At 48.3% G+C, this 12,433-nt stretch overlaps 3 protein-coding genes across 3 annotated transcripts in view; 1 reads left to right on the top strand and 2 right to left on the bottom strand.

The window, feature by feature from the left end:
* Positions 1-295: 295 nt before the first annotated feature.
* Positions 296-1,617, bottom strand: Pmar_PMAR020868 (hypothetical protein; the record flags this gene model as incomplete). The annotated part of the gene is made up of 3 exons (XM_002782245.1): positions 296-543; positions 598-763; positions 826-1,617. The coding sequence occupies 3 exons, from the start codon at positions 1,615-1,617 to the stop codon at positions 296-298; spliced, it is 1,206 nt and encodes a 401-aa protein (XP_002782291.1).
* Positions 1,618-4,072: 2,455 nt separating this feature from the next.
* Positions 4,073-10,427, bottom strand: Pmar_PMAR020867 (hypothetical protein; the record flags this gene model as incomplete). Its single annotated transcript, XM_002782244.1, has 24 exons — positions 4,073-4,322; positions 4,480-4,571; positions 4,634-5,009; positions 5,079-5,164; positions 5,209-5,274; positions 6,453-6,582; positions 6,656-6,744; positions 6,798-7,014; positions 7,065-7,208; positions 7,260-7,354; positions 7,639-7,686; positions 7,743-7,784; positions 7,890-7,943; positions 8,045-8,080; positions 8,175-8,408; positions 8,917-9,112; positions 9,186-9,274; positions 9,331-9,715; positions 9,763-9,857; positions 9,905-9,964; positions 10,009-10,047; positions 10,095-10,133; positions 10,177-10,212; positions 10,389-10,427. 24 exons carry the CDS (start codon positions 10,425-10,427, stop codon positions 4,073-4,075), a joined length of 2,937 nt encoding a protein of 978 aa, XP_002782290.1.
* Positions 10,428-11,692: 1,265 nt separating this feature from the next.
* Positions 11,693-12,433, top strand: part of Pmar_PMAR020866 (conserved hypothetical protein) — a gene marked incomplete at both ends in the record, with an annotated part of 920 nt that continues 179 nt past the window's right edge. Inside the window, 2 exons of the mRNA XM_002782243.1 lie at positions 11,693-11,735; positions 11,792-12,433. Of these exons, the coding sequence (XP_002782289.1) occupies positions 11,693-11,735; positions 11,792-12,433 (685 nt within the window). The remainder of the gene's footprint in view (positions 11,736-11,791) is intronic.

Genomic DNA, 12,433 nt, shown 5'->3' with positions numbered 1-12,433 from the left:
CATCTCAGTCAAGACAAAAGCCCATTTGAAATGTCGCTAAGATACCCAACAACATGCACGACACTATACCGTCTTCCTATGTATCCCCCAGCTGGGCCGTACTGATACCATGAATATATGCTATCAAGCCCGGACCGGCTGGAATTCCAAAAATCCAGTATGATGGATGGATATAAGCATGAACCCGATATTAAGTCAATTCAAGCGGAGACCGCACTAACTGTTCCCCCAACACAACAGTGCATGAGGTCAATAATAATACTATTAGGAATTGTACGTAACTACCTCGCTTAAGCTACCCGAACATATCGACTTCTTCCTCCTCATCAGCATTTTTCGAAGGATCGTTGAGGACTGTCGAACTCTTGACGAATGACATCCGGAAAGGATTGCTCGCAGTAACACTGGGCTTGCTAGCCCCCGATGCGACTTCCATCATCCTCTTCTCTAACAGAGACCGAGGTGCCGGCCCTGAGGACCCCGAATAGCCCAAGCCAGGACGTGCCGCCTCGGCTTCTGCACCGCCATAGGAACCATCTACATCTGACAAAAGAAGATGCGGCCACCAAGGATTGAACCCACGGTCTCCGATCGTACTCATGTTGAGATTCCTAGACTCCCTCATCGCCTCAGTCTCCTCCGTGACTTCTAAGCGTTCCAACTCCCTTTCCTCCTTCCTCAGCTTGGCCTCTCTCAAGCCCTCCTTCCATCCACTGAGACCCTCTATCCGCCTCTTCCGCTCACGTAGCAATGCCGATCGATCCTGGTAGGGAGCCATATAAGAATAGTATGCCCTTCGCTTCACAGAGACCCCAGCCATACTACCTGATACCGCTCCGCTCGTGCTCTATCACCGATTAGCTCATCTTCAGTTTTGCCAAACATTTTCCTTCTTGCATAGTTACTATGCAGTCCAAATGCACCGCCTCCGCTGGCCTCCACTACCGGCTGGGCCACAGCGGCGCCCTCACTCTCCTCCTCAGGTGAACTCCCATTACGCACATCGCACTTCATAAAACACCTCCGACCCAACTGAATTTGCCCACGCTTTTTGATATCAACCTTCTCCCCTCGGTCCAGCTCTCTACCGTCCACAATGACCAACCCATGTAGCGCTTGTATTTGAAAACAATGTTGCTTTTTGCTCCACCCGATTCGACACTGCTTGGTCGCATGGATATCAGGAAAGGCACTGAGGTCGGGTATATGGCGTCCAAGGACCCCGCCGACCGTATCAACTCTCAAGATTTGCTCTGTGTGATCCCAAGGGGCATCCAGTGCGTCGAGAAAACTCCTCATCTGATCATTCTCGTCTTTGCCAGCTTCGGGAGTAAAGTGTTGAAGCACCCAGAGCTTGCCCAAAATGGGCAAATCCCGAAAGGACTTTTCCACTCTCTGTGAAAGCTTCAAATTAGCAACAGTCTCGTCCACGGCCTTATTGATTGATACAATCTGCTGAGCATCGGGAGGAGGGGGTTTGAAGGAAAGATACAACTCAGGTCCGCCTGTGGTCAACAACTCCTCGGGGGGTCGAGGGACGTTCGGTCCGATCTCGCAAGGATGGGCCAACGACCAAATTAGCTTCCCTTCAGACGCGAGGTTGTCATACTCGTGCATGAGTACTTGTGGCAAAGTGAGGGAATACAACTTGCCGGTCAGCGAGGAAAAGCAATACCCCAGCGTAGGGGTTCTAAAGTTCCATACCTATTCACAACGATCTCGTACTGTAGTTGATGAATGCCATCCCAAAATACTACATCAACACAGTCACTGAAAGCCTCCTTCATATCTCGCTCCTCCGGAGATAGCCGCCGAGATGGAGTTTTCCGAGATGAGGACGAGGCCGCTTCAGAATGGCTGCTCTCAGTCGCCTTTCCTTGTTTCCGCTTGGACGACATATGGGAATACTACTAAAGGATTTCAATGGCCAATAACGACGACCCTCATAGGTTGAGTATTGATGCCAGTACTAGTGTAAACAGTTACTTTGGGGCATTTGTAAGAGAGGACGTGAGTGAGAAATCGAGGATAATAGCTTGGTAAAGTACACCAAGGCACCTGTAGCTGTGGATAACGCCATGATGTTTCGCCATGAATGTGTGAATGCAACGTACTCACCATCTCATTATGTATAACCACTGTTGTGTGATTGTGATATAATGACAATGCTTGCAGGCCTACTCCACATGCTCACCTATGCTTACCCTGACTACCCGCTTCTGGGACAACTTGAGGGCATAACAGTTGCACATGGCCCCTCTGTAGGGCCCCTGATCTTGATGACCCTCAGTGAGAATCCCGTTTGGTGAGCCCTGAGTGATTTTTTTATAGAACTCAGAGCCCCGCTTTCAAGAATTCACTGGTCATAAAGCATCTGGTCACCGGGGGAATTTCCACGTGTGTAGAACTCTCATTACAATGACTACAGTAAAAGACAGGACATTCAAGAATTCGTAAGTCCAAAAAATGACACGTGCGCGGATCGAATCGAACCACGGTCAAAAAATTGTACACTGATTTTCGTGACACTACTATTCAACCACAGGATGTTTTTCTCAAATCGATCCCAGTCTGAACTGAACTCTAATGCATCATACGCGGTGACAAAACATCAATCTGTGATAATTACGGAGTAATCGGGTCTTGCTCAGACCCTGAGTACGCGTCGCCAGTGGGGACACAACCACACAAAGTTTGTGTGCCACAAACAAGACCGAGAGCGCAGATACTCGTATCGTCGTCGAAGCAGCTCAGTTACAGTATTGCGAAACATACGAGCGCTAGCAACATCCAGGAGGGTCGTGGCAGCCCGTAGAGAGTTGCTCTTCTTGTGTGTGTACTTCCCGCTTCGCAGTTGCATGCTGGATTTTATCATCTCCCCACCCTCCTCTCCCAGGTTGTATCACTCGGCTGATACTGATCTGATCACTCGTAGGCCCATCTATGGAGGACGACCTCGAGCGCCCTCATCTCTGTGATTTGGCGGCGTCCGGTTCGAGTTTAGTCTTTAGAGCGGAAGGCGTATTCACGGTCCACTGTCCTGTTTACCATGCCACCCGGAGTGAGTATGTTGCATCCCGTTGACAACATTGCGGTGAGCTTCAATGAGACACCAAAGCGACCATTCCTGCTAGCCACATGCGTCGACGGACGTCGTGAGCCCCAGGCAAGTCCGGTCAACTGAAGAAACCATAGCTATCCGGGATTCTGCGTAGTCGACTCTTTCGTTCAGCATCGAGAAACGATGGTTGGAGCGAACTCTCGGCAGACTCCGTGTGTGATGCGGCTTGATAGTATCGAGCGGCATGAGCATCACACAAGTTGAAATTGTCTCGAATGACTTGATGAAATCCTAGGGATCTGGTACAATAATAGAGTCTCATCCATAGCGTCGTTGTACTTAACGGAGTTCCGAAGCCTTGTGTACTGACGGTGCTCTCCTTATCGCCTCACGAAGGATCCTAATATATTCGCTGATCAACTCAATGACATTGTACGAGCTGGTAGTGATGGCTCCGGTTTTCAATCTTGTTATGACGAGGGCATGAACGTAGACAATGATGTTCGACAGTAGAATTGCGATAATGATTTTACTGCCGCAGGAACACTGTCCCAGCAGGAGGAACATCAACGCTGGTAGTTTTCAATGGATTCGCTTTATGGCGATATTGACAGTATTGAAGGCATACAACGAAATACAGTGGCGCCCGGAAGATTTGGTGATCGTATTCAGAACGGTTCAAGAGTTGAGAACTTTGCTCAACTGAGTGACCTATGATTTTCATACAGCATGGGCCTCGTTAACTTGAGTGTCTCCTTCTACTAGTCAACCAACGACTACAAAATAATTGGCATATGGAAATGCACTCAAAGTCTCGGACAGCTGACGGCTTCACTATGAAAATACATCAACCTCTTCCAGGACGCCGTCCCGAGGATGGTGACGACCCGGCGGTCTTGAACTCAACTCGGGAGCACCTCGAACACCTCACATCTTATACATCATGTGAAGGCCGACAAGCCAGCGTTTTGATCAAAATAAGCATCACATGGTAACTCGCATTCCATATACTTAATCGAAGAAAGCGAGATAGATCGAGAGAACTGCCTTGCCCAGGGGACTCTCAGCCACGTCACCATCCGATAGTTTCTTCTCGTGCGATTCTGTGAGTTGTTTACCATCCTTTATATTATTGCCATACTCGATGAGTTGTTCTTCACAGGCGGCTTTCCCGTGAGCTCCCTCTACCTGTGCGGTTCTCTTCTCGAGCTCATGCAGCTTGTCCAGTATCGACTCCTCTACTTCATCACCAGTCCAATCACTGACAACGAATGGCTTACATTCACCAGTGCTTTTCGGCAACACTATAATACGGACTACGTCTCAGTCGCCAACGTAGGACGACTCGGGCCAACTTAATGCCGACTTCCCCTCATCATCCGCCCTACGCTGGGAGTCTCTGTTTCGGGAGTGCTTACCTTGATCTGGTGATCTCAGCCTTGTGAAACTTGAGTTTACCATCCGGCTTCCTAGCAGCGAGCGTGAAGGTCACCGTCTTGTCATCGATAGTCTAAAAACCAAGGAAAATAAGAGCAAATATCGTCAGGAATGACCCAGTGGGGACAGTCCTACAGCGGTGACAGGTGGGCACATGTAGTAGCTGTTATCCACCTCCAGTTCCTGTACTCGCTGATGCACCGCTCCCCAGAGGTAGGAAGGGGCGAGTGTTGGATCCAACCTTAGCTCACTATCTTCTATTGCCTTTTTTTGTGCAGATGCGACCTCGTCGCTCACACCTCCTGCACCCGCGAGATCAGCTAGAAGATCCTCTCCGCGCAAGATAGACCCAAAATCCACTCGAGACTTTCGAGCGTGAATGTGTGCATCTGTGCCGAAGAGTTGGATTTCATCGTCGCACGCGCTGCCGTCCTTCATATCGGGTCTCCTGGGCATGATATCAGCGACATCTATAATGATATTCATTCGTTTCAGACTGAGGCCACTGTACCTGAAAACTCCCCATGCGACACGAGTGAGCCGAGAGGAGAAATCAGCATCGGGCTAATGCAGTGCTTACTTGTTCTCCCAAGCATAGAGTGAGCTCAAAACAGTATGTCTTGACGCGCCACTGCTAAGCTCCCTTGCGTTAACAATAAAACCTCCCTAAATACGCAAGATTCACACCGGAAGCATGACAAGTTGCTCACACAAGGCACGGGACCAGAGCCCGGTGCACCAGATTGAGCGTAGATGGATTTGAGCGAGCACTTATCCTGATAACACCGAAAAGCGTATACACAATAGCCGTGAAGTGAACGTTACCGAGACGAGATATTCTGCACTTTTCTCCTCCTTGTCATCATCCTGAGACACTTGTTGTTCACAGGAAGTCGCAGCTGCGTCTCACCTTCAACGTTTCGGAAACAGTAAGGGGAACACTTATCTCGGGCTGGACTCGAAGGGGTGTCTATTCAGGAGAATGTATCCACAACATTGAGGAGATATGAGAATTTGATCTAAATTCTCTTTCAATGAGTGAATGGGCCGCAAAGGCGGATCTTAATAATGGAGTTCCACTAATAATATGAAGTGGCGTTATACTCAATATAAAGTATAGGACGTATATGTTTCCGCGACCGATAACACAATTGTTTTCTGCGAAGTGAATTGTGAAATGTGTCTTCCATTGGTGTTTCTCATATCACGGGTGAAACTCCGTTCTCCCTTGGACATCGTAGCATATGACTGGAAGCATTTTCGACGATTGCGAATACAACGATGCATCTACATTTGCTCACAGTGGCCCGGGGCCATTGGCCCCCTAGAAGGAAAATGTTTTTCTCGTATGTTCCGAGCACATCTCACTTTTTCGCGTTCTCTCTTGCGGCCTTTTCTTGGACAATCTCCTCAGAATATTGCCCAAACCACTGGCCGATTTTCCTCTCTTTCTCGCTGAAATTTTGCCCAACTCCTTCTCATCCGATGCAGCGGCCGAATCGCCCCCAAAAAGGTTGAGTGCGAATACAACGAAGATGGTGAAAAGGCGTCGCATAATCAGATAGTCGAAGAACTGATGGAAACTTGGTGGAAACGTTCTTTTGATCAAAGTTAACATCGCCCGCCCCTTCCCACTAGGAATGTGCGGGATCAAGGAGTCATCCGAGATCCTGGAATTCCCTCTCAACGTGTTACACTCCTCCCAGAAAAATTCCCAGGAATGAACAACTCAAGAGGAAGTTGCTCGAACACTGCACATGCGTTACAACGTTTGAACATCTACTACGAATGAGGTTCACACCGATGTCCCTTTAAGCCATGGAAGAGTGGTAGAAAATATAAATCTTGCTAGTGCTAGTTGCTGTCCTCTTTTATCCTTATCGTCCACACTGAGAGTTCCCTTCAATTTCGGTGTCCACATTCTCCCTTCTTTCCTGTCACGCTCCTCGATAACTTTAGCATACTCATACAGCTGACTCTCACACAACCTCGTTTGATTTGCATCAGTGATCTGTCTAGCCCTCTTCTGTATCTCGTACAGTAGGTCGGCAGTTGCCTTAGAGAAATCATCAATACTCCAGGATCTAAATTGATCCATTGAAGTGATGAGGGACATTAGCAGCTACATGAAGAACGCTACCCAATCGAGCTACTCACCGTGAGCCTATTGTCTCGATCTCGTGTAGTTCTAGCTTACCGGATGATGCAACGCGGAGGGTTACAGTGACAACCTCATTCTTAATTGACTGAAGAGGTAGAGCGAGCTCATAGACAAGCTGTAAGGTATCAGACACCTTACTATGGTAGCTGCTACGCACGTGTCCGCCAACAACGCCTTATCGAGGACGTACTCGCGTATGAAAATTGGAACCTTCTCCAAAGGAGCGTAAGCAATATTTTTCAGCCGGGCATTCTTCAGAATATCAGCAACATCAGTAGAAACGTGCTCACGGGCTGATATCGCATCTCCCCATACATGGGCCACATGGTCCATCAGGCCTGATTGTCGCTGATTCCTATAAGTGGAGGTGAGATCATCGTAATTATGGGTATCGACTGTCCGTACCTCCCTTGCCGAGTATTAAATAGTCCCGCATAGCTCCATAATCTAAGACGTTCTCTACACTCAACGTCAGACTCGAGGGTCTGCGTGTAGTGGATAATATCATGAATGTTGAAAATGACATTCATTCGAGTGAATCCTGGTATTCTACCAGGACACCGTCAAGATCAACGCGTTCTGTCACGGTATTCATCTCACTCATTGTTCCAGGAATAGAGGTAGTCCAATTCGCACTTGCTTGAGCGAGGGACGGTATCGAGTGCCCAAACATTGGCAGAAGTTACGATGCCAGCCTAATGGGCAGAGTAATGTTCTAGCCAGAAGTGCCAGAATACAAGATGTCCTCAACTATACATTCACCGTCGCATTTTATTCATTGGAGAAGATCTTATCAGCTTACAAGTAGAAAAGAACAAGTAAAACCTACCATTCAAACAGTGTACTGTAAAAGTTGTCTATGACTTTTACAGTAATAGCATTCCCCGGGAATGTTATTGCGCATAATGCGCAGGAAAGAATCGGAAAATGAAGCTCATATCCATCGCCAAGATAAGCAATCGAAAATTTCCCCACTTACAACGCTGCCATTGTTAGAAGGCGACAAGTAGGAGAGCGAGCACGATTCCTGATAATGGAATACCTCAACGGCTGGACGATACAAGGAGAGGGGCTCTAACCTACCGCTAGATGCTTTTCAACATTCTCCTCTTTATCGAACTCAATCTGAGAAAAAGACGTTCCTACTATCCCTCACCACACTGGCTTCAACAGCACTTGATCGGTAAGGGAGGAATCCTTCGAGTGGAAGCCACTACTGCTAGCCCTTACCTCTGATACAGAAGATGGATGCTCATCCTCAAAGTCTTCATATGGGTACTCAACCTGAAGTTATTGAGGTTCGATTTCAAGCAGTAGACACAGAATGATCGATGAACGGACGACTCTGGTGTGTTGCCGAGGAGAATGTGCGCATACCATCTTACTAGCTCTGAGCTTCTGTCTCCGGCGAACTCCTTTACCTGAATAAAATAACATCAAAGTGAAATACACTAGGGGTGGAGAAAAACCGATTTGATTAGGTTTCTGCCGTACTTGAATTGTTCTTGTACGTACCTCAGATAAGCTTCCTCCCTCAGCCCGACTCGGGGGTCTGTGCCTCACTCCTTTCAACTGGCCCCTGGCTCGACGGAACACTTTCCGTAACCATCTCAGCGGTTCAGATAACTTCCTGTTGTGTCTTCCTACAGAGTGCGTTTGGCCCATAGCACCATACACAGCGAGGGGAAGTGCAAGAGTAAGAATACTCCGCATTAGGAAAGATCTGTCAAGTCTGTTCAAATGACGGTTCTAAAAATAGCAATAATTTCTGACATTCATATTTCTCGTGGCTATTAGAGCTGACAACTACTGCTATATGAATGGATAGCTCTAAGCCTCCCATAGCATTGAATTCCGATCGAACGAAGGAGGTCAAATCAACAACTGTCTAGCGACATTTGACGACGAGGAATCGAACCTGCGGTCTCCGGAAAGATGAGTCGACGATCTCCCATCAAGCAGAATGAGATTAAATGATGAGGAAGCACCCCATGGAGAATTCGAATGGTCACCGTCTGCTGATGAACCAACACAATTATCGATACTATGTCCCAGTCCTTCCCACATCCTGAAGGCCAACAACCGCCAAGTCGGCCGCTCAGTGTGTTAACGAACTCAATTGAGTAGGATTCCAGTACAACAGCTACACATCTTTGGGTTTCAATACAACGGGGAGTTAGCATGCACCCATTAAGAACTGATAGATCTGTGTCACGGCTTTCTCCAGTTGTGAACTCTTCTCTTTTGCGTCACTTACATTTAGTGCATCACCCAGTGCCGGCTTCGCATTATCATTATTCGATTCGCAGTGTTTCTCGATAGCCTTACCGAACTTAAATAGTTGTTGCTCACATGATTCCATCGGATTATCAGTAGTGATCTGCCTAGCCCTCTTCTGAATCCCGTACAGTAGGTCGGCAGTTGCCTTAGAGAAATCATCAATACTCCAGGATCTAAATTAAATCATTGAAGTGATGAGGCGCATTAGCAGGTACATGAAGAACCCTACCCAATCGAGCTACTCACCGTGAGCCTATTGTCTCGATCTCGTGTAGTTCTAGCTTCCCGGATGATGTAACGCGGAGGGTTACAGTGACAACCTCATTTCCAATTCGCTGAAGAGGTAGAAATGCACGAACAATAACTATCTAGCAACGAGTCTGGCTCTTACTGCAGTAACTGGTGGGCATGTCTTTAGTCTCACAAACTTGAGAATAGAATTTACATATTCTCGAACGAACACAGGAGCTTGTTGCATCAAATCGACCTCTTGTAGATTTCCCTCAAGAGCTTGATCTTTGATCTCTGCCACGTGGCTAGCTAAATTGCCGTTGCCTTTCTCATTGGATGATGAACCCCTCAAGGCACTCGTGAGATCGGAGAGCAAGTCGCTTTCGAAATTCGAATCATTTCCTTGTCGTCGGGATGACATCAAGCCTAGTTTGCCGTATCTCTGAAGTCGCTGAGTGCAGGTGAGCCCTTCCCCAAGTACTTGGGTGATGGAAATAATACTGCGAACATTAAGGAGGGCTCGCATACGATTCAAACCTCGTAGTCTGAAAAGTGATGCAATTATGGTAGAGATAATAGGGAAGTTACTCACTCATTGTCCCATTCATAAAGATAATCAAGAGTGCATTCTCTCTTCGAAGGCTCCGATTCAGGTAACCAAACATTAGCACCGACCACGATGCCTCCCTGATAGCTCATGCTTTCACAATGCGAGCTACTAGAAAGCTTCTTACATCACCACCGGCCATGCGGTCTCCTTTCGCCGAGAATATGTAAGAGAGTGAGCAAGACTCCTGATACGACTGATGAGTGCAAAAAATGGGCTAGGGCATCCTACCACGAGACGAGGCCCTTGTTTCCTTCCCTCCGTCAAGACCTATAAGATCCACCATAGTATGTGACTACTAGATGAGTTAATCACACCGTGTTCTCTGGCATCCTGGCAAGGAACCAATCCATTTCCTGAAAAGGATCGTCCAAGAGCGACACTCTCGAAAGATCTTACAGCGCTTGCCGGATCAGGATCCGCAGGCTTTTCCACCTAAGATTTGAGAAAATGGCCCGCTTCTTGTAACGCAATCTCTCTCAGTTCTTTCTTACTTTTTCAGGTTTCTCTTTCCTCCCTGTCAGTTTCCTCAGGGACCGTCGAGCCCATCTGGTGAGGAATGATCCTTTGGTAGACGCCTTGTTAGCAGTCCCTTGGATGTGATGCACTACCAGTGCGAGCCCAGCAGCTATGATGCAAGGACTTCGCATCAGATGGATAACAACTTGACATATGCAGCCGAATACTCATGTCCCCTATGAGCACTTCATGAACTGTTCGCAGTCTCCTTTGCGAGTACCAACAGTTGTATTAATTGTAGAGTTCGGGAAGAGCTCGAGCGGACCGAGAGATCGCTCGAATTTTTTTTCCGCGGCAAGATCCGTGGAAGGATCGGTTCATAATCGCAAGTATCCTTTTCGTGCGCATCCACAATCATACGAATGATTCGCCACGAGTTAGGAATGAAGTGGGAGCAACGTAGAGATTCTCTACTGCAGAACATTGAATCCAATTTGGATTATCCCAATATTGAGCTTGATTCATAGGAACCTCCTTTTGAATCTCATTTTGGGCAACGGCTTTCCTGTATAGTCTAAGTAGTAATCGGCCAACCAAGATCCGAGGAGTCCATTAACATTGAGGCATCGGCAGAGTACTCAAGGCTGTCCATATGGAAATAGTATACACCTTCTGAAGGCATCCTTCTATTATGGTACGCTAGTTTGGGACTCGTGTTCATCGTCGCTACTAGTGACTCGACTCTAGCGAGTCGCTGGAGTGACCCACCCACTACAACTTGCATGCCCAGAGTGGTTATCTTAAATTGCTGTGCTATGATACATGATGAGCAACAGTGATAAATGATACTATTAGATGATCCGAATGCGGCCCCAACAATCATCGGACTCGGAATATCTCGCAGGTGTGTTCTCTTTGCGATGCGCGAAGATACTCTCCTAGAATCGAACCGTTTCCAAATATCCCTAAGATTTCCCGCCTTCCGAAGCGAATTGAATTGCAGGTAGTTAAAGCCTTCGACTCGAAGGCTACTAGATGAGCTCTTCTGATTGACTTGTGTGGTCCACCCTTCAAGATCAATGCGAATTATGGCTGCTCATTATGCCATAGTCATCTTCTTGCTTTCAGACTTGACTATCCCACTCGGCATGACCGTTATCAGCGCAGCTCTAATCATCCCTACCGTGGCTTCGTACAATATCCGACAGCTTCAGGCCTCATCCAGCACACCCTCGGTCACGGTAGGTCCTTCGGGCCCCAATCCGGCTTGCGACGATATGTGCAAAAGCCTCAACGACGCTGCCTCCTACTGCAAGTGGTGGTTACCGGTTCCTGTGTGTCAAGTTGGAGATCAACCTTGCAGTGACCATAACGTCTGTGAATCGCAGACCTGGCCACCACCAACGGAACCAACTACTCCTGCCGGGGGGGCATCCATTCAGATCTGCACCATGCGATGCCTTCTGCATTGATCTCAATGGGCCGTCTTCATACTGCAAGTGGTGGAAGCCGGAGCCTGTCTGCCAGGGTGGCGATCAGAGGTGTCGGCCGTCAGAGTGCCCAACTGGTGATCCTCCCACGACTGCTTCTCCTCCTGATGATCACACTGCCGCGAGTGACAACTGTGATGCGTACTGTCGATCATTGAATGATGGCTTATTCGGCACTAGGATATCGTACTGCAAATGGTGGCTTCATGTTGCTGTTTGCCAGGATGGCGATCAGCTCTGCGGCCCATCAGTCTGTGGTAACTTCCCCACAACCACCACAACAACCGTAACGTTCGTGTCAACTACAGTGACTGCCGTGCCTACAACAGTGGCGGCTACTACTGCCGTGCCTACAACAGTGGCGGCTGCTACTACTGCCGTGCCTACAACAGTGGCGGCTGCTACTACTGCCGTGCCTACAACAGTGGCGGCTACTACTACTGCCGTGCCTACAACAGTGGCGGCTACTACTACTGCCGTGCCTACAACAGTGGCGGCTACTACTACTGCCGTGCCTACAACAGTGGCGGCTACTACTACTGCCGTGCCTACAACAGTGGCGGCTGCTACTACTGCCGTGCCTACAACAGTGGCGGCTACTACTACTGCCGTGCCTACAACAGTGGCGGCTACTACTACTGCCGTGCCTACAACAGTGGCGGCTACTACTGCCGTGCCTACAACAGTGGCGGCTACTACTGCCGTGC

Source organism: Perkinsus marinus, assembly GCF_000006405.1.
Source record: "Perkinsus marinus ATCC 50983 genomic scaffold scf_1104296939894, whole genome shotgun sequence".
Classification (NCBI taxonomy): domain Eukaryota; phylum Perkinsozoa; order Perkinsida; family Perkinsidae; genus Perkinsus; species Perkinsus marinus.
Note: the sequence above shows the minus strand (reverse complement) of the source record. Positions and strands in the feature narration are given on the sequence as shown.